General features: G+C 41.8%; 1 protein-coding gene across 1 annotated transcript in view; it reads left to right on the top strand.

Moving 5' to 3' along the window:
- LOC124287959 (serine/threonine-protein kinase Nek10-like) overlaps window positions 1–21,229 on the top strand; it is a 41,607-nt gene extending 20,378 nt beyond the window's left edge. Inside the window, exons 17-31 of the mRNA XM_046724454.1 lie at window positions 1,280–1,447; window positions 2,059–2,232; window positions 3,232–3,373; window positions 3,665–3,786; window positions 4,827–4,929; window positions 5,340–5,418; window positions 13,026–13,175; window positions 13,621–13,738; window positions 13,913–14,030; window positions 17,004–17,225; window positions 17,469–17,657; window positions 17,872–17,975; window positions 18,520–18,630; window positions 19,634–19,751; window positions 20,288–21,229. Coding sequence (XP_046580410.1) covers window positions 1,280–1,447; window positions 2,059–2,232; window positions 3,232–3,373; window positions 3,665–3,786; window positions 4,827–4,929; window positions 5,340–5,418; window positions 13,026–13,175; window positions 13,621–13,738; window positions 13,913–14,030; window positions 17,004–17,225; window positions 17,469–17,657; window positions 17,872–17,975; window positions 18,520–18,630; window positions 19,634–19,751; window positions 20,288–20,475 — 2,106 coding nt within the window. The 3' untranslated portion in view covers window positions 20,476–21,229. The remainder of the gene's footprint in view (window positions 1–1,279; window positions 1,448–2,058; window positions 2,233–3,231; window positions 3,374–3,664; window positions 3,787–4,826; window positions 4,930–5,339; window positions 5,419–13,025; window positions 13,176–13,620; window positions 13,739–13,912; window positions 14,031–17,003; window positions 17,226–17,468; window positions 17,658–17,871; window positions 17,976–18,519; window positions 18,631–19,633; window positions 19,752–20,287) is intronic.
- The last annotated feature ends 783 nt before the right edge of the window (window positions 21,230–22,012 follow it).

Genomic DNA, 22,012 nt, shown 5'->3' with positions numbered 1-22,012 from the left:
CAAATGAAAACCCGCATATAAACACAGATATTTGACAGTATATATGCTTAGGGGTTTCTAATGACATGGTTACTATTAGCTTATTTTTCCGCATTGATGGCATCCTGGAATATGGACAAAAATGCTATTTTCAACGACTGTTTCCTCATTGTTGTGAATAATGGTGCCGTCCATGTGTATCACTTGGAAACGATCAGATGTATAATAGCATTCGGAATTGTTGGAGTACGGAAACGTTTTCGAGGTTAAACGACATGTGCAAATGTTAACTTTCGATTGGTAAGCTGTGTTCTGATTGGTAAATTAAAAAGGTTAGCTGATGCGACCTTCTAGTGGGGTTTGTTAGACTCAGTATAGCAGTGTAACAAATAATACTGAGCCTAAGTTAACTTAGACTGGAGGCAGCTTGGGTGTTAATCTAATGACTAGTTTGTTACTACCTAACCAACAAGATATGTTAGTCACAAGTAAAAACTATTTGAAAAGTATTCTGTGTAATTTTTTTTAGAAACCATATCTTTACCCAGTGCCGGCACCATGCAAGTGGGAAGCCCTCAGTTTGTCCCTTATTGTTTATTGAAATCTTGTATTTCCCGTGATTGTGTTTTTTGGGTTGTCTACCCGTGAAGGTCCAGGTTAGAATGAACCTTCAGTAACCCATGCTTGTCGTAAGAGGCGACTCAACGGCTTCGGGTGGTCAGGCTCGCTGGCTTGGTTGACACATGTCATTGGTTCCCAATTGCTCAGGTCGATGCTCATGCTGTTGATCAATGGATTGTCTGGTTCAGACTCGATTATTTACAGACCGCCGCCATATAGCTGGAATATTGCTAGATGCGGCTTAAAACTAAACTCACTCACTCACTTTGTGGGTTGTCTGCACAAAGAGTTGCCTCCCTTAGCTGTTACTGTGATGAGGGATTAAAATCTCTGAGTTTGATTCTTGGTTTGTTAGCTCAAAGGGATTCACCAAAGCTTGTGTGACCTGCTTACTTCAAGTTTCCTCTTACTTGATGCATGTCAGGGGCGGTGGGGTAGCCTAATGGTTAAAGCGCTATTCACCACTCGCCCGAAGACTCGGTTTGAATCCTGCATACAATGTGTGAAGCCCATTTCTGGTGTCCCCCCCTCGTGATGTTGCTGGAATATTGCTAAAAGCGGCGTAAAACCAAACTCAGTCAGTCAGTGATGCATGTCAAGTTAAGTTAGTTATATTTTCCAAAACAGCATTTCAAGTTTGAAAGGGTTGTTGAATGTATTAATCACTTTTCTTCCTCAGAGAAATGCATTCCGTGCTCTGAGATTCCTGTTCAGTATGGAGAGGAATCGTCGGCTCTTCAAGTGTCTGTTTCCGCCAAAACTATATGAGATGTTTATTGATGTTGGACATTACAACAAGGATCTGTCAGCCTACAAGAAACTTGTGCATAAGATGAACAGTTTGCCAGTAAGTTTTTTTAATGAATTTATTTCTTGAAAGTAGGACTTCCATGAATTGATGAATGCTTGGGAAATAATTAAGAACATTACAATGTCAAAAGATAATTGCTAAGAGGCACAGTTCTTGTACAGTGGAATCTCATTAGTCCAGTTATGGTGATAACAGCTGGGAACACTTACGTACGTGTGTGTGTGTGTGTGTGTGTGTGTGCGTGGCGTCGCGCGTGTTTTGGGGGGGATTTGTGGTCTTTTTGTACGGAAGACCGATAGCACAAAAATATTCAAGATCCTAAACTCTGTTGTTTTCATACACAAGTTGAATAGATGTATTGCGTAAGAAATAAAATAAAGGGAAAGGGTACGCAAATTTAAGCTCATGTCAGTCCAGTTTTCATTAACATTTGTTAATCTAGATGGTTTCCTTGGGACAATGTACAGCTGTTATCAAACAGACAGTCATATATTAGTTTGATGAATCATGTTTGATAATGCCACCCTAATAATCTATCCTCAACATTGAATATATTCACCTTCAAGATATTTAATACCTGAGTATAAAGATGTATTATTTTTATGTTTGGTAAGGTGCTTTCATTGATGGTACGTTTGCGATTGCAGAAAGATCAGATAGAAGAGATCCGGGAAAGTATCTGCGATACAAACCAGGAGCGATCAGCATCCAAATATATCGGTGACTATGCTGTCTTTGAGTTGCTCGGGAGTGGTGCTTTTGGATCAGTCTTCAAGGTCAAGAAAAGGTCTGCAGGACAGACTTTCCTGGCTTTGAAGGAGGTAGGTGTCTAGTTTAACATGGTTAGGGTATACTAGCTCATCCTACTGTTCAAGTGCTGTGATATTGAAGGCAGTTTTACTATTTCAATATCATCATAGTAATAAAAACTGTTGTGATATTACTGCATCCTATGCATGTGGTAAGGGGCAACTTACAAGATCCGAGGGGCAGTGGAGTAGCTGAATGATTGAAGTGTATGCTCATCACGCTGGAGACTTGGGTTTGATTCTCCACATGGATACAATGTTTGAAGCCCATTTCTGGTGTCCCCTGTCTTGATATTGCTGTAATGTTGCTAAAAGCGGCGTAAAAATAAACTCACTCACTACAAGATCCGATAATTAGTTGATGCATGACATATCGCATGGGTCGATGACAGTCAGAAAATTCAGAAAATTGAACAGAAAATTCAGCTGATAAAATATTTTGATGTAATTCCTCAGCCTTCTCAAAAAGATCTTGCACTTAAGTACCAAATTGGCAGGATAAACAGTTTCGGACTTGAAACTTCGGAGTTATGAATTATAACGTAAATGTACTGGAAGCTGTACTGAACACCTACATCTGTGTTGGATACGTGTATTTTTGATGTTATCTTTATTGATGAATAAAGAATATGATGACTATCAACACATTGTTCAGTCGTATTTTACAGCACACGGAAGATCATTCTCAGGTTGAAAAGGGAAAAGTTCTCTAAACCGGCATTTTTTGCTGGTCTCAACGCATACCGGTTTAGACGGCTTCCACTGTATGTGGCTAGCCCAGTATAAAAGTTACACACAGATTTAAAGGATGTGATATTGTGCTGACTGATTGGTCAGAGGTGAATGTTGTTTGGTTTTACAGTCGATTCACCAAAATACCCCCTATTTGGCAGATTTTATCTGCATCCCAACTTGGCAGATTTCCTCTGCATTCTACTTACCAGATAGTGTTCAGTTTCTGTCTAATGTGTAAAGTAGTCCAGCCAATCATAACATGTTTCTCCTGTGCAGCTGAATCTGCAGCACTCAGCATTTGGGAAGAATGCAAAGGAAAAGGAAGAAAGTGTCGGGGAGATTCAGAACGAGTTGAACATCATTCGACAGGAGCTGCGTCATCCCAACATTGTCAGATACTGCAAGACCTTCGTGGAATGTGAGTAGACTTAGAGTTGTGTTCAAAATATTGATCATCGGCTTGTCTGGAATTTTGCTGAGCAGAGCATTGAACCACAAACTCACTAACAGTGGAGGTACCCCATTCTTGTCTCATTAAATATGCCAATAATTATAGGGATCATTTATGTGCTTATAGGGATTGCTTATGAATTAGCATCAGTTTTGAAGGTTATTTAGGGGGTCGCTTTTCATTATTGGGTAGTGATTCTATATTCATGAGAACGGCAGCTGAGCGTCTAATCTAATTGTGATCTGGTACCATGTGCAGGTGAGCGTCTTTACATTGTCATGGAGCTGATAGAGGGCGCTCCACTCGGGGAACATTTCAACTCACTCAAGGAGAAAAAGGAAAAGTTTCAGGAGACCAGGATTTGGAATATATTCATGCAGGTATTTAAGTACAGTTTTTTACATCAGAATCACAAGATGAGTGAGGTGTGAGAGTCAGATGATAAACAAATGTTTCTTTAAATCTGGTTTTCTCCTTGTGTTAGAAGATACAGGTTAGAACTGATCTTCAACAGTCCTTGCTTATTGTAGAAGTTGACTATGGGGATCAGATCACTGACTTGATTGATGCAAATTGTATATCAAATGCGTAGATTGATGCTTATGATGCCAGTCATTGGATTGTCTGTTTGAAGTGTGATCATTTATATATTGTGTTCATATAGCTGAAATATTGCTGATTATGACATTAAACAACAATGCATTGGGCTAAAGGCATGGGTTGTCCAGGCTTATATCACCAAACAGTTAAATGTACATGAGCTGTGACAATTTGGGCTTTCCTAGCATTACCATTTTTACCATTTTTTGTGTATTTTTTATATTTCTGTCCTGTTTGGGTTTTATGATGCTAAGATAAAAAATCCCATCCTAATAAGTTTGTGCAGTTGACACCTAAATGGCTCAGGACACCTTCATATAGATTTGGTGACCAAAGTTCACCCAGGGTGCACCTGACATGACCTAAGTGGTATACTTCACAAAGAGGGCTTCTGTATCAGAGTAAATAATCAAGAATATTGCACTTCACCCACCTTTAAGTTACCTACTTATAAGTGTTTGACATTCCGAATTGAAGTCAATTCGTGAAGATCCAGGTTAGAATTGATCTTCAGCACCCCATTCCTGTTGTGAAGAACAGCATAGGTCAATACTCATGCTGTTGATCACTGGATTATCTGATCCAGACTCAATTATTTACAGACTGCTGCCATATAGCTGGTATATTGCTGAGCGTGGCATTAAACAAACAAACAAACAAAAACAAAGCATTATTTAAGTCTGAAGGGGAACTTGTCATCACCAGTGGGTGACTGAATTGAAATCCTACTGCAATATATACCTCATGGACCCCGAAAGGTCAGATGTTGGTTACAATACTTGTTGCCTGTCAGTATCTGATTCTGATGTTGTTGATGTAGATGGTGCTGGCACTGAGATATCTGCACAAGGAGAAGGGAATCGTCCATCGGGACCTCACCCCAAACAATATCATGCTTGGGGAGAATGACAAGGTCACCTTCAGTAAGTTGAAGAACCATGCACATTTGTACAGAAATATTTGTGTTGATAATGATAATAATAATACAATAATAATAATAATTGATGTCTTTAGAGCCATCAACAGGTGCTCACTGGTGTTATGACTATGTTAAAAGTGCTATATTAGGCAGAAACGAACATAGGTCATACAGGAGAAGATCCAGAGAGGGATCTGTCTCACTAGTTTAAGCTCTGGTACCAGTTGAGTAAGTTTACATGACCTTCCTTACCTCAAACATATTCATAAGAAAAGCAAGATTTATGGATGTCAACTTCTCTATTGTGAATAGCACGATGTTTCGGAGTGTATGCTTGCTCCTTCTTCAAACCCATATGCATTCCACTTTTAAATGCCCTTCAAAGACTCAAACATATTTATTGTATTTTCTTAGCTGACTTTGGGTTAGCCAAACAGAAGAGAAGTGACTGCAGCAAGATGACATCAGTTGTAGGGACAATATTATATTCATGGTGAGTTCATCGACAGCAGTTTTGGGGACAATGCAATAATCATGGTGAGTCCATCGACAATAGTTATGGGAACAATACCTTATTCTTGGGTGAGATGGCCATTATCAGTTGTGGGGACAGAACTATATTCTTAGTGAGCTGGTCAATATTAGTTGTGGGGATGATACTATATTCATAGTGAATAGCTTGACATCAGTTGTGGAGATAGTTGTGTTCACTCTATTATTATATTATCAATAATTACATATTAACATGATTCATATCTATATAGGCTAACTGTGGTGTTTTAAACAATAACAAAGTAGTTATGACAGATTTATCTTTTGTACTTGCAGCCCAGAGATAGTTCAGAACCAGCCATATGGGGAGAAGGCCGACATGTGGGCCTTGGGGTGTATCTTGTACCAGATGTGTACACTCAACCCACCCTTCTTCAGCAACAATATGCTCACCCTCGCCACAAAGGTATTAGGGATGCTGGGGGAATGTTCTTTAATGCCTTCAATTGTCCTGTCATGCTTTTGAAGGACTTAGAATGGCACCCACTTTGAAAAGCCCTGTTGAAATGACCTTAAAAAGGCCATGTGACTGATATTGTGGATAGTGTTCACTTCTGAAGCCTCTGATTTGTCAGATCAGATCAGATTAATCTGGTCTGGGGAAACAGGGTAGCCCAGCGGTTTGTGAGGTAGCACAATACTTAGGTTTGATTCTCTGTAGTACACTGACAGTAAGCAGCACTGTACTGGTTTGATTCTCAATAGTTCAATTGTTAGTGACTTACTCCGCGAAGCTATCAACGTTCTCCTCACAGGTCACCGAGAAGATCAACCCATAGACGTAGATCACCTAGATGATCTCCTCTTCGTTCATCACCGCGTAGATCACCTTACAGATCACCATACAGAGCTGCACAAGCATCGCCGGACGTAGAGACAGAAGCACGCGGTCAGAACAGCACCAACCTCTCATCAATGATGATGGTATAGAGGATGATGGAGGAGTTATTTTCTCCGATCGCGGAGAATCACGGTATTGGATGGTCAATAACCTAGATCTCTCATCACCATCTAAAAATGGCAATGTGAAGCAGACATATCTGATGAAAGAAGGCGATGCAGATGCTATCACACTACCACCCGATCGACCCGATTGCAGCAGTTCCACAGAATCTAGATGCAGCATTCCACAAAACCACGCAGTTCAGACTCCACATCTACCAAACTTTCATGCCAAGAAGTTTTCCGCGCATAACATGGACCCCTTTGTCAAAGCTCAGGACATCGATGAGAACTATAAGTTGATCAGCGATGTCAGAAGTACAAATTACAAGATTGATGATGCATAAGTTAGTCCAGATAGAAACCATGGCCGAGGCGTATGTTTTTGGTTTAAATAGATCTAGAAGCGATCAATGAGACTCTTATCACCAGATTTATTGATACGACTTCTGAGGATGATAGAATGATTTATTCTGCCTTACTTATGCAAAGAAAGACCAGCAGTTCCTAACAGATCATCTTACATCTATTTCAGCAGCACTGACCTTAGCTCGTCGTCAAGGCCTCCTCGCTTCCTGTAACTGGGGTGAGAACTTTACAGCCCCCACTGTATACAGCCCGTGGTCTTCAACATCCATCTTTAATGGAGAAATAGACAAAGTTTCCAAAGGAAGTCACTAAGGATTCCAGAGAAGTCCTGATGATTAAATCGATGGACACACTAGCCAGCGTCATCCGACAGACCTCTCAAAGATACTCAGGAAGATCTAAATTCACGGACCTACAGAGAGTACGCGAGACAGGAAGATAGCCAGCTCTAGAGGAAAAGATTCTTTTAAATTAGGCCATTCGACAACTATAGAGGAGGTTCAGGAAGAGGCAGGACACCCAGAGGTTCCCGCAACTATAAGCAGCTGAAAGACAGGTTGGAGCGACTGGAGTCTTCCACCCCAGCCGTTCCAGTACAACCATCTCAAGTGGGTGGGCGCCTCCAACTTTACTGGGAAAACTGGGGAATATTACAAGACCCTTATGTCTCCAACATTCTTAGATCCGCAGTTTTCATTATCCCACTAAAGGCCAAGCCTCCGCTGACAGTCAACCCTCACAAGTTCGGCCGTGCAGACACAACAACTACCGAAGTTAGAGAGGCTGTTACATCAGCTCTTAATAAAGCAGGCCATAGAAATACTAGACCAGGACAACATAGAACCAGGTTTCTACTCCCCAGTTTTCCTAGTTCCCAAGAAAAACTCCAGGAGAAATACAGACTCATCTACAACATGAGCTTTTCAACAAGAACTATCTCGCCAAACCACGAAGTTCCGCATGATACATTTACCTCAGTTGCGGCAGTTGATTAAGCCCCATGGACTACATGGGCAGTATCGATCTACAGGGCGGCTTACCTGCACATCGATACGCGCCAAAGCCAGGAAATACCTACGGTTTACTTTAGGCGGGCAACATTACCAGTGGAAAGTGCTCCCATTGGCGGAATATCATCAGCCCCTGGCTTTTCACGAGGATAGCGAAACCGATTATCACTATCTTCATCATCAAAGAGACTCGCGGTCGCGTTTTACCTCGGCGACGGGATACAAGTAGATCAAGATCCACAGCATCTCAAACTACAGTTAAATTACATCCATAAAGCTACTAACACAGCTAGGATGGTTAGTAAACTTACTCAAGTCGGACCTAGTACCGTCCACAAGACCTACAGTTCCTAGGCATTCGATTTATCACAAATCTCAACCGTATCGATCGTACCAGAAGACCGTTGGATCAAGATCCAACAGACCATTCCACCAGCTCTCGGCTCTCCGTTACCGCCGACAATGGCAGAGCCTCCTAGGTCTCCTCACATCAGCCCAAGACATGACAGTCAGAGGCAGGTTACAGATTCGTCCTTTACAGGTCTTCATCAATGCACATCTCGGCGATTTACAGCCATTCAGTCTACGAAACATCTCAGACCTCATCTACTATGGTGGACAAAGGAATCGAATGTCTGCGAAGGGATTTGTTTAGCAGAGCAGGAATTCAAAACCCATCTATATGTGGGGCGTCACTTCAAGGTTGGGGAGCTCATCTGCAAGCCAATAAGCGACATCGGGAATATGGAATCAACAAGAAAGCAAACTCCACATAAACAACTTAGAGATGAAAGCTGTAATCAGCGCCATTCTACATTGGAGCACATTTCTACAAAATCGCCTGATGATTCATACAGACAATTCCACAGTGGCGTTCACCATAAACAAGCAAGGCTCAAGCGAGATCATTGAACCTTTTGAACCTAAGCTTTCCAACTATTGATCCTAACCCACGATCTAAATCTACAGATCAGAGCAGTTCACATTCGGGACAAAGAATGTACTAGCAGGCTTGGCGCTATCTCGGCCTCATCTACCATCACCGACAGAGTGGATGCTCAATACGGAAATATTTGCTCAGATAATCAGAAGCCGTTAGCTTGGCGCAGCTAATAGATCTATTAAGCCACAAGATTCAACAATCAGTTACCGACATTAAGTGTCACCAATCCCAGATCCACAAGCTTGGGAAGCGGACTCTAAGTATATCTTGGGAAGGCCTCAGCGGCGTGCGGCGTTTCCATACGCCAGCAATAATACCTCAAGTATTACAGAAAATCAAACAAACACAGAGTCTACAACTCACTTTGGTTTAGCCCTACTGGCCAGCCAGAATATGGTTTCCCAGTCTAATTCAAGAAATCGGTCAACCAGTATTAGAGCTACCCAAAGCGCTCAAACCTGTTAATACATCCACACACAAAACAAGTGCGAGGAAAACCAGAAGTTTACCAACTTCAACGTATGGACTGTATACAAATGTGTTTAAACAAGAGAGGATATTCTGCCAGAGCGGCAAAAGCGGTCGCGACGCGCTACGACACTCAACTTCGTAATGCGGCGACAAGTGGCACAGTTTTGAAAATTATGCAGCTAATAAAGGATTTACAGCGAGAGATGCTTCACATCCTCAAGTGGCAGACTATTTGTGTTACCTCTTGCAAAACAAACATTTAAGAGGTTCGACGATATCAACATATCTTGCAGCTTAGCTCTGTGATTACTATGAGAACAGGTGTCAAGCTGACAAAATCTCCAGAGTTACTGGCCTTACTCACGTGCTTTCGATTGGAGGACCAAAGCGGAAGTTCCCGCCCAGCTTGGGATCTGAATATAGTGTTACAACACCTCACAAGTGAGGCTTATGAACCCTTGGAATCGACAAACTTTGAATTTCTCTCACAGAAAACACTATTTCTGCTATCTCTAGCCGCGGCAGCAAGAATATCTGAAATTCAGCTCTGGATTACGAAAGGATACAGTTTGATGACAATCAAAACATAAGCGCACCTCGGTTAAGATGGGATTTCATGGCTAAAATCAACTACCAGGTCAACCAGACAGGTTATTCCATGTACCAGCTATCCTCCATTCTCCGGATCACAAGATACACAAGACTTGTCACTGTGTCCAGTCAGAGCTCTCAAAGTTTACCTCTGACGATCCAAAACAAAGGCGAAGATTTCTCAAAAGATTATTCATTCCCTTATAAGCCAGCAGATCAAACAGAAGTCTACAGCGTACTACCATATCTATTTGGATAAGGACTGTCATACCAGCATACAAGGCAGCAGGCTTGGACCCACCAACAGCATCAAATCCGCATGAGATTAGGGCACTGGCTTCCACCCTAAGCCCCTGCGGTAACTGTTCATTGAACACTATTATGGAAGGATGCTTTTGGAAATCGAACATGGTGTTTTGCGAATCACTACTTGAGAGATATCACCACAGAGATGTCTCTGGCATTCACCATTTTGACCCCTTTGGTCCTCGCTCAACAGCTGACAGTCCCTCGTAGAAGCGTTAAAATATTACAATCACAAAGTTAATATGTATTATATACATAATTTAGTTAGCTTATAACTCTGAGGAGTTCTAGAGCTATGTATATATATTCAGCTTAGGTCTTTCACCCCTAAGTATATATGGACATTATATTTAGTTGTACAGCGATTCTATCAGAGTCACTTATGTATATATAATTTATGTAATGGGGTTTTTTCAATATATATCAATGTAATACACAATTATGGCATTATAAAACCTATGGTTATATACAGGAAATATCCTAAGTCTATGCCTTCATGAAGTTCCCATACCAGTTATTACAGTTATATACAAAATCACTAATTATAAATCCAAAGTATTCTGTTACTCCTCCTCCGTTCATTAAGTTCTACAAACAAAGAGCACGAGTCAGGATAAGGAAAAATATGTAATTTTTTAGAGTAAAATTGATATTTTATGCTTATCCTGACTCATGAAGTCAACCCTCCATCCTCCCCACATAACACTTTGGATTTCCCTGTAAATTCAAGTGTTGGGCTCGCAAAATCAAGAGAGAGTGAAGCACGAGGTAGGAGGTGGCCACACCTTTCCCGACAAAAGGGATCAAGAGGAGCAACTCGTGGTGAGTACTGATTAGTGATTTTACATTGAAGGGAGCTTCAATTAAGGAGATACAAGTGTTTCCACTATGTTCGCAAGAAGAAGAAGACAAGCAAAAGAGCATGAGTCAGGATAAGTATAAAATATCAATTTTACTCTAAAAATTACATTTTATATTTTCAAAGGTCTTTCAAGAGCCTGCATGATCGATTTTCGAAAACATGATACAAAATGTGTTTTGACTTTGGACATCTGTTACAACTGTATCACAGCATGCCCTGAAACATGACGCGTGTTTGACTTTGGACATCTGTTACAGCTGTATCACAGCATGCCCTGGGTCATGACACATGTTTGCCTTTGGACATCTGTTACAGCTGTATCACAGCGTGCCCTGGGTCATGACACATGTTTGACTTTGGACATCTGTTACAGCTGTATCACAGCATGCCCTGGGTCATGACACATGTTTGACTTTGGACATCTGTTACAGCTGTATCACAGCATGCCCTGAAACATGACACATGTTTGACTTTGGACATCTGTTACAGCTGTATCACAGCATGCCCTGGGTCATGACACATGTTTGCCTTTGGACATCTGTTACAGCTGTATCACAGCGTGCCCTGGGTCATGACACGTGTTTGACTTTGGACATCTCTTACAGCTGTATCACAGGGTGCCTTGGGTCATGACTCGTGTTTGACTTTGGACATCTATTACAGCTGTATCATAGCATGCTCTGGGTCATGACACGTGTTTAAATTTGTACATCTGTTACAGCTGTATCACAGCGTGCCATGAGTCACGACATGTGTTTGAGTCTGGACATCTGTTACAGCTGTATCATAGGTTGCCTTGGGTCATGACACGTGTTTAAGTTTGTACATCTGTTACAGCTGTATCATAGCGTGCCCCAAGTCATGACATGTGTTTGAGGTTTTACATCTGTTACAGCTGTATCACAGCGTGCCCCGAGTCACGACATGTGTTTATGTTTGGACATCTGTTACAGCTGTATCACAGCGTGCCCCGAGTCACGACATGTGTTTATGTTTGGACATCTGTTACAGCTGTATCACAGTGTGCCATGAGTCACGACATGTGTTTATGTTTGGACATCTGTTACAGCTGTATCTGGCGATGCCCTGAGTCGACATGTGTTTAAGTTTGTACATCTGTTACAGCTGTATCACAAGCGTGCGAGTCACGCGACATGTGTTTATGTTTGGACATCTGTTACAGCTGTATCACAGTGTGCCATGAATCCGCGACATGTGTTTATGTTTGGACATCTGTTACAGCTGTATCATAGCGTGCCCCGAGTCACGACATGTGTTTATGTTTGGACATCTGTTACAGCTGTATCATAGCGTGCCATGAGTCACGACATGTGTTTATGTTTGGACATCTGTTACAGCTGTATCACAGTGTGCCATGAGTCACGACATGTGTTTATGTTTGGACATCTGTTACAGCTGTATCACAGCGTGCCCCGAGTCACGACATGTGTTTAAGTTTGTACATCTGTTACAGCTGTATCACAGGTTGCCTTGGGTTATGACACGTGTTTAAGTTTGTACATCTGTTACAGCTGTATCACAGGGTGCCTTGGGTCATGACACGTGTTTAAGTTTGTACATCTGTTACAGCTGTATCACAGGTTGCCTTGGGTTATGACACGTGTTTAAGTTTGTACATCTGTTACAGCTGTATCACAGGGTGCCTTGGGTTATGACACGTGTTTAAGTTTGTACATCTGTTACAGCTGTATCACAGGTTGCCTTGGGTTATGACACGTGTTTAAGTTTGTACATCTGTTACAGCTGTATCACAGGGTGCCTTGGGTCATGACACGTGTTTAAGTTTGTACATCTGTTACAGCTGTATCACAGCGTGCCCCGAGTCACGACATGTGTTTGAGTCTGGACATCTGTTACAGCTGTATCACAGCATGCCCTGAGTCATGACATGTGTTTGAGGTTGTACATCTGTTATAGCTGTATCACAGCATGCCCTGAGTCACGACATGTGTTTGAGGTTGTACATCTGTTATAGCTGTATCACAGCATGCCCTGAGTCGCAGCATGTGTTTAACTATGTACGTCTGTTACAGCTGTATCACAGCATGCCCCGAGTCACGGCCAGACATCCTGCAGCTCAGTGGGAAGCTGGTGGACATCCTCCTGGTCAACATGGACACCCTGAGAATTCAGCAGATGAGTCTGGAGAAGAAGCTGGACAGAGAGAGGAAGAGAACACAGAAGTAAGCAGCCATATTGGTTTCAGAACTGCACACTTCTTACAAGAGTCAGTATATGTTTAAGTTAAAGGTCTACAGTACACCATGTTTGTATCAAACACTTATAACGAACTCACTGATATATTGAAGTGTTGGTAGGGTTACTGTCTGGCATGCTCATTCACAGGATAATTAGGATAAACAGCATATAGCTTTCGTGTTAAATTCAGAATGATGAGGTATCACTGCAGTCAGAGTCATCGCTCACACTGAATGCCATCATTCTATTTTTGACATGGTGTGAATATATGAAGCCTATCTCTGGTGATGATATTAGAATATTGTTGTTCATGTATATGGTATGAGATTTTGTAACTTATGTACCATATCAGAGAAAGTTAATCTACTTTCAGCATACTTGGCAGATACGTTCTTGTTATCACACTCATGTTTGGTTTATAATTTACAGGCATTTCTTTGAAGCCAATCGGAACATGCAGAACTACCACAAGTTATTCCTGGCATCACAGGAGAGATATGACAAGCTCGCTAACCTGTCTGCTAGTGGTGGTGCTGCTGGCTTTAAGGTGAGATGTCACATGAAGGCATCTGGAACAGAATGACATGAGAATATAGATGAACTAGTGCTAGTGACGCAATGTAGATTTAGAAAACACCATACCTGACTTTCACTACCTCTACAGGTAGTATTGATAAATGTTTACAAAATATATTTAAACCCACTTCTTTCATGCCACCAGGATTCTGAGAGCAGTGATGGCGTGTTTCTCGATGGGATGGAGTCTCGCAAGGAGAAAGTGAGCTCCTCATCCTCCAGTACTGATCACCAGGACACCGAGCAGGAAATGGCTGAGCAAGGTAGGCCCTCTCCCAACAGTGGACCCCTCATTCACCTTGCACTGGGCATTCTCTAGACCCCTCACTCACCCTGCAGTGGGCATTCTCTAGGCCCCTCACTCCCCCTGCAGTGGACATTCTCTTGACCCCTCACTCATCCAGCAGTGGGCATTCTCTAGACCCCTCACTCACCCAGCAGTGGGCATTCTCTAGACCCCTCACTCACCCTGCACTGGGCATTCTCTAGACCCCTCACTCACCCTGCAGTGGGCATTCTCTAGGCCCCTCACTCACCTTGCAGTGGACATTCTCTTGACCCCTCACTCACCCTGCAGTGGGCATTCTCTTGACCCCTCACTCATCCTGCAGCGGGCATTTTCTAGACTCCTCACTCACCCTGCACTGGGCATTCTCTTGACCCCTCATTCACCCTGCAGTGGGCATTCTCTAGACCCCTCACTCACCCTGCAATGGGCATTCTCTAGACCCCTCACTCACCCTGCACTGGGCATTCTCTAGACCCCTCACTCACCCTGCACTGGGCATTCTCTAGACCCCTCACTCACCCTTCACTGGGCATTCTCTAGACCCCTCACTCACCCTGCAGTGGGCATTCTCTAGACCCCTCACTCACCCTGCAGTGGGCATTCTCTAGACCCCTCACTCACCCTACAGTGGACATTCTCTTGACCCCTCACTCACCCTGCAGTGGGCATTCTCTAGACCCCTCACTCACCCTTTAGTAGGCATTCTCTTGACCCCTCACTCACCCGCAGTGGGCATTCTCTTGACCCCTCACTCACCCTGCAGTGGGCATTCTCTAGACCCCTCACTCACCCTGTAGTAGGCATTTTTATCCCACCGGCATATAATGCGGTGGGATATAGTCGTCGCCTCGTCCGTCTGTCCGTCCGTCCGTCCGTCCGTAATCATTTTGTTGCCGGACCATAACTCAAAGACCGTTCAATATTTTTTAACCAAAATTGGTAGATATGTCAAAAATAACCTAAGGTGGTGCCTTTTGCTATTTACAGATAATTGTCATTTTTATTTTTCTCGGTTTCCATGGAAACGTTTTGGACTTAGTCTTAAAGAAGGGTGGGCTTCGTTTCCAGAGCATAACTCAAGAACCATTCAATATTTTTCAACAAAACTTGGTAGATATATCAAACAGATCCTAAAGTTGTGCCTTTTGCTATTTGCAGATTTTGGCATTTTATTTTTCCGGTTTCCATGGAAAGCGATTGGGACTTAGTCCCAAAAGTGAGGGGTGGGCTTCGTTTCGAGAACATAACTCAAGAACCGTTCAATATTTTTCAACAAGACTTGGTAGATATATCAAACAGAACCTTAAGTGGTGCCTTTGCTATTTGCAGATTTTGGCATTTTATTTTTCCCGTTTCCATGGAAGCGATTGGGACTTAGTCCCAAAAGTGAGGGTGGGCTTCTGTTTTCGAGACATAACTTCGAGAACCGTTCAATATTTTTCAACAAAACTTGGTAGATGTATGAAACAGATCCTAAAGTTGTGCCTTTTGCTATTTGCAGATTTTTGGCATTTTATTTTCCGGTTTCCATGGAAACGATTGGGACTTAGTCCCAAAAAAGTGAGGGTGGAGCCGTTTCGAACATAACTCAAGAACCGTTCAATATTTTTCAACAAAACTTGGTAGATGTATGAAACAGAACCTTAAGTGGTGCCTTTTGCTATTTGCCGATTTTTGGCATTTTTATTTTCCCGGTTTCCATGGAAACATTTTGGACTTAGTCTCAAAAAAGTAAGGATTGCTTTCGTTTCGAGACACAACTCAAAACCATTATAATATTTTTCAACAAAACTTGGTAGATATATCAAACAGATCCTAAAGTTGTGCCTTTTTGCTATTTGCAGATTTTTGGCATTTTTATTTTTCCGGTTTCCATGGAAACGATTGGGACTTAATCCCAAAAGTGAGGGGTGGGCCGTTTCGAGCACAACTCAAAACCTCTCTATATCTTTCAGCAAAACTTGGCAGATATGTGAGGCAGATATTGAAGTGATGCCTTTTGCTATTTGCAGATATTTGTGATTTATTATTTTCGGTTTCCATGGAAATGATTCGAACTTAGTCTCAAAAGGAAGGGATGGGTTTTGTTTCGAACTGTAGCGAAAACTTCTTAATATCTTTCAGCAAAACTTGGCAGATATGTGAGGCAGATCCCAAAGTGGTGCCTTTTGCTATTTGCAGATTTTTGTCATTTATTTTTTTCATGATTTCCATGGAAACGATTTGCACTTAGTCTAAAATCAAGCTGGACTTTAAGTAACTGTCAGATGATTTGTTCTTTCAAAGATGGTGGGGCCGGGGGGATATGTCATCTTCTGATGACTCTTGTCTTGACCCCTCACTCACCCGCAGTGGGCATTCTCTAGATCCCTCACTCACCCAGGAGTTTGTTATTCACTAAAACTAGACTATCACAGTAGTCCATCTGAAGTTAATCACCCATCAGTAGGCAATAGTCAAGCAGTGAGCCAGCCACCACTGGTAGGCAATCATCAAGCAGTAGGCCACTCATTAGTAATCAATCATCGAGCAGTAGGGCACTTCCTTTTGGTAGGCAATCATCAAGCAGTAGGCCACTCATTAGTAATCAATCGTCGAGCAGTAGGCCACTTACTTTTGGTAGGCAGTCATCAAGCAGTAGGCCACTCATTAGTAATCAATCATCGAGCAGTAGGCCACTTACTTTTGGTAGGCAATCATCAAGCAGTAGGCCACTCATTAGTAATCAATCATCGAGCAGTAGGCCACTTACTTTTGGTATGCAATTGTCAATCAGTAGGCCACTCATCATCAGCAGGCATTCATCAAACAGTAGATCACTCATCAATAATCAAACATCGAGCAGTAGGCCACTCACTATTGATAGGCAGTCATCAAGCAGTAGGCCACTCATCATTAGCAGGCAATCAACAAAATAAGTGAGATAAAATATTTGATCTGTTCCCAGGTTGGACAAGTGATGATGAGAGCTGCCCCAGTAGCGGCAGTGAGAGTCGAGAGAGCAGCGCAGGTAGCACACGGTCACGGGGGCGTGTCAGCTCCCGTAAATCATCATCATCTGTGCCACACCCACCTGCCCCCAGTACACCCAAACTCTTCCGAGATGCACGTCGTAGAGCAGCAAAACGAGATCCATTCTCGTTGCTTACTCTAGAAATTCCAAACCAGTGTAAGTCTTCTAATCTTGGATAACCAGTCCAAATATTGATACTCTTTATCATTTGGGTAGGAAGGTTTTATATGATCTTATTTACAATTATTATATTTTCGATGTAGCTAAATAATTGTTTTATTACAAAAGTTTTATTGAGAAAGATTATGTATCCCACATGTCCGTTTCCTTCACAGAAACATTTTCCTGCCACTGTTGTCAAGAAATAAGACATATGTTTTTTGTTTTACCATGTTACAGCAAAGGCAAGTCGAGATTCTGGTCTCAGTTCCGGTGACCCATCCCCCAATAACAGCCAGTCTCCCATCACTGTTCCAGTTGAACCCTCCCTTGTTGGAAGGGGGGACAACAAACCTAACTTCCGACGATCTCAGAGCTCTAATGACACTGTGTTAGCTCATGTGTCTCATAAGCTCGAAAATCGTTCCCGTAAGTATGTTCTTATGTTTCAGGTTATTATAATATGGATCATGTTGAGTGTTTACTCAGGTTAATGTTTCAGAAAGTAATATATTTTATCAAATCTATTCTATCTTACTTTTTATAGTGGAATGCATTCATGTACAGGTGCTCCGTTAAAATAGGTGCTAAACCAATCTCACTCACTCACTGTACACCACATGTAGACCTTGATCCATTACAGGAAGCGCGGCCACACTGGCAATATCTCCAAACCGCCTGCGGGAGATCAGTGACCCCATTATACAGATGCTGCACCAGCTTCATAAAATCATCTATGTCACTCAGGTAAGCCTTCATGAACAGGTGGGACAGTGGGGTAGTCTTAGGTTGCATTGTCAGTCTTGCTGCCTGGGTTAAGTTATCGTCTGGGTACAATGTGTGACACCTATTTTTCATCCCAGATTAATCCCTGATTAAGTATCATGACTTATCAGTGTCACACCTTCTTGGTTTCCTCCAAAGGGATCACTATCTTAAGATCTGCTGTCACTTCCAAGTTTTCCTCTCACATTATCTGTCATATTGTCATTGATAACTAACGCATTGTGACTCACTCAAACATTGTCACAATTTGCCATTGTGCCTGCCCACTAACCATTTACTTGTTTGTTTGTTGTTTAATGCCACACTCAGCAATATTCCAGCTATATAGTGGGGACCTGTAAATACTCATGTCTGGACCAGACAATCCAGTGATCAACACTCACCATTTTAATGCCTGGGAGGAGACTGATAGATTGTGGGACCTTTCCAGTGCAAATATTTCTAAGGTAGAAACTTGAAGAATCAGCAGTTCTAACCACTATTGTGTTGGCTTCTTGTGTTTCAGATGCCTCCAACACTATGTCCCAACAGCAAGAGGAGAATGATAGAACAGTTCAAACGAGCACTCTTCTCCCCAAACAGCACTTCCATGAATCTCAAGAATGAGCTCAGGAAGGTAAGTTCAACTTCTCTCCTTTGGTTGAAAGTATTGTTTCTCTTGGAGGAATGCCAGTCACACGGGATAGGTTAGACTTACCTTTCTTGTTGGAGAGTTGGACAAAATTGTCTTACTTGATGGAGAAGATTGTCAGACTTTTCACTCCTGTTGAAGGTTGGACAAGATAATCTTCCTTTGTGGAGATTTTAGTTAGACTTGTCTCCCTTGTTGGAAGGCTGGTCAGACTTGTCTCCCTTGTTGGAAGGCTGGTCAGACTTGTCTCCCTTGATGGAAGGCTGGCCAGACTTGTCAGTAGTATATGCCTTGTGCTCACCCTGGTTTGAATTTATTATAGGATAATAATTTCTTGTGCTACTTGTAAGACAAGATTGTCTTCCTTGGTGGAGAAGTTAGTCAGACTTGTCTCCCTTGTTGGAAGGCTGGTCAGACTTGTCTCCCTTGTTGGAAAACTGGTCAGACCTGTCTCCCTTGATGGAAGGTTGGTCAGACTTGTCTCCCTTGATGGAAGGCTTGTAAGACTTGTCAGTAGTATATGCTTTGTGCTCACCCTGGTTTGAATTTATTATAGGATAATAATTTCTTGTGCTACTTGTAAGACAAGATTGTCTTCCTTGGTGGAGAAGTTAGTCAGACTTGTCTCCCGTGATGGAAGGTTGGTCAGACTTCCCTTTTCAACCAGATGATATGGATTATTGCTTGTGCTGCCAATCAGTGGTATGCCTGGCACAGGCTACAGTACTGACAGATTGATCTGATGTTGCTGGAATGTTGCTGACTGTGGGATGAAACAACATTCAATCTCATGCCTGTATCAGAGTCAATAGTTGACTGGACAATTATTCACAATCATGTTGAGGAAATATATTCTCAATCCCATTGGCAAGGTAATTGTTCATGTCTTGGATATGTTTAAATGTCCATGTTTCATTAACATAAGACATAAGTGATCAGAATATCAGACTTTACACCATGACTATCTCCTTCTCATTGAACATTTCAGCTGCTGCAGGGGTCACGTGATGTTATAGACTTGAACCTGGGAGTGCCAGAAACCCCTAGAAAACAGAAGTTCTCCTTGTCCGATCAGGAGATGTTCTCCTTCAGTATTGAAAAGCTGGGTGAGATATCTGAACAGAATTGTATGAGAACTGAGCAGTGTAAGATCTTGACAGAATTCTGATAACTAGATAGGATGTCAGTGCAGAGGAGCTGGTTGTGATAGCTGGATTGCATATGTGATAACTGGACATACACATTGTGTGGTAACTAGACAAAAGTGTGTGATAACAAGACACATGGAAAGATAGGTTTAAGAAAAAAATGAGTAAATTAGGGCTTAAATAAGTCCCAGTTTCGACAAACAAAATAACATTTTTTTCTCATGTTTTCCTGCCAAAGGCACTCAGATTAGAATCCTTTACTAATTCCTGATATGGTAACATAGATGGGATACGTGGACATGGGTCATGATGGGGACAGGAAGTGAGATAACTGCACACTGCTATGATTACTTTTCAGGGATGTGTGCATACCTTGGGGTGTAATTCAACAATGATTGCATGTATTTTAGGAGTTCATTTACTGTGTCACTGTGAATATCACTGAAGATATGTAACTAAGGAATTGAGCTAATAAAGATGAACCTTTTTTGCAGCAACTCGGAGTTACAATCCAGACTTTCATGATGTCGGAATTACATACGAACAGATGCAAAATATGATAGATGATACTCTAGTGGATTGTGGGTACTACAGTGTGTCGGCAAGGCAACGGCAGAAGACACCACCCCTTTCATCCGTCCATGATGTTTTCCGAAGCAGAATGGATTCCTTTGGGTCGTAACATGGAACATATTGTTTCATGGAGTGACCTGCAATAAGTTTAGGCTAAAAAATATCATATTAGTCTTTGTGCTGGAATTTTGTAGTTTAGTTACTCAAGGTGTAATTAAGTGCTTTCCAACAGGGACACTGAGCAAATGATCTAAATTACTATTAGCCTGACTTATTTAGACTCACATTGATATGAAATTCAGTGAGTTTAAATTGACAAGTTATTCAGATAAATTGTGAAAAAAAAATTACTTATAAAATAGCTTCTCCTTGCACTTGTTCTTTCATGCAATACATGCACTGTAGTTACCCAAGAACGTGCACAGCAATATTTGGAAGGTATTTTGTTAAGATGTGTTGTAACTGTTTTTTCAACACAGGCATTATGACTATAATAGACAGTATTACCATGGTTACTATCTATTGGATACATTCCTGGTCCCATTGACACAATGTGATCATAGGACTATGATGGTCCTGACTCCCATGCTCTAATATAGACAAGCAAGCGTCTAGCACAGAGACTGGTTTGTGCAAGTGGTTCCTGGTATTGTGAGTTTGTGTGACCAAGAGTATTTGAAATCAGTTCTTGTTATGTGGAATGAAGACGTATTTTGATCCGTGAGTGTACACTGTATATACAAGTATCTCACCATCCCTTTGATTCGTGAAGATCCGGGTTAGAATTGATCTTCAGCAACCCATGCTTGTCATAAGAGGTGACTAATGGGATTGGGTGGTCAGGGTCGCTGACTTGGCTGACATGTCATCGTATCTCAATTGCATAGATCGATGCTCATGCTGTTAATCACCGGATTGTCTGGTCCAGACTCCATTATTTACAGACGGCCGCCATATAGCTGGAATACTGCTGACTGCGGAGTAAAACTAAACTCACTCACTCACCATCCCTTTGTCTACAAACCATGCCTCCCCCGGAATCTTCTTGTGATCATCTGTGCAGGCTTAAAGGAACATCACCCTGTGCAAATGATTAGTTTACACATTTGGTCTATCAGATTTTATCACCCGTCCAGATCAACATGGTCTCGTCATATATGTAATATTTATCCTCCTTACCATATTAAATGCTTGCCCCTTTCAATTTTTAACTTTCCTGTGATATTAAATGGTCAAAGTACTTATTGAGAAGTATATATGAATACTATTGATATTCTTTCCTATTTTTCTTTCACATCTTTTTTCACTTGTTTGATCAGTCTTTGGGTGATCATTCCTTCAGTTTCCTTTACTGCTATAGGGAGGTCCAGTGTTCTAAAGCATGCCTCACAGTTGTAGTCCCCCAAAAAAAGCTTCGGGTCAAAATCTATGACCTGCATGATGCTCTTTTCTCCTCCTCCCTCGTAATAAGTGACTGTTTCTTTATTATAGTGCATCTTAGAATTTGATTCCATGCTGCCAACTGATATTATGATTATGTCATGGGACATTAGAATAAGAGTGATTAGTAGGCCATATCCACAGAGGAGCCGGTTGGTATTAAACATATCATTGTATAGGTTTTTTGGTGCTGGTATGTTTCAGAG

The sequence above is a fragment of the Haliotis rubra genome, unplaced genomic scaffold (assembly GCF_003918875.1).
Source record: "Haliotis rubra isolate DU_JTF1 unplaced genomic scaffold, ASM391887v1 Scf41, whole genome shotgun sequence".
Taxonomy (NCBI): Eukaryota; Metazoa; Mollusca; class Gastropoda; order Lepetellida; family Haliotidae; genus Haliotis; species Haliotis rubra.
This window is presented reverse-complemented; position numbering and strand designations above follow the sequence as displayed.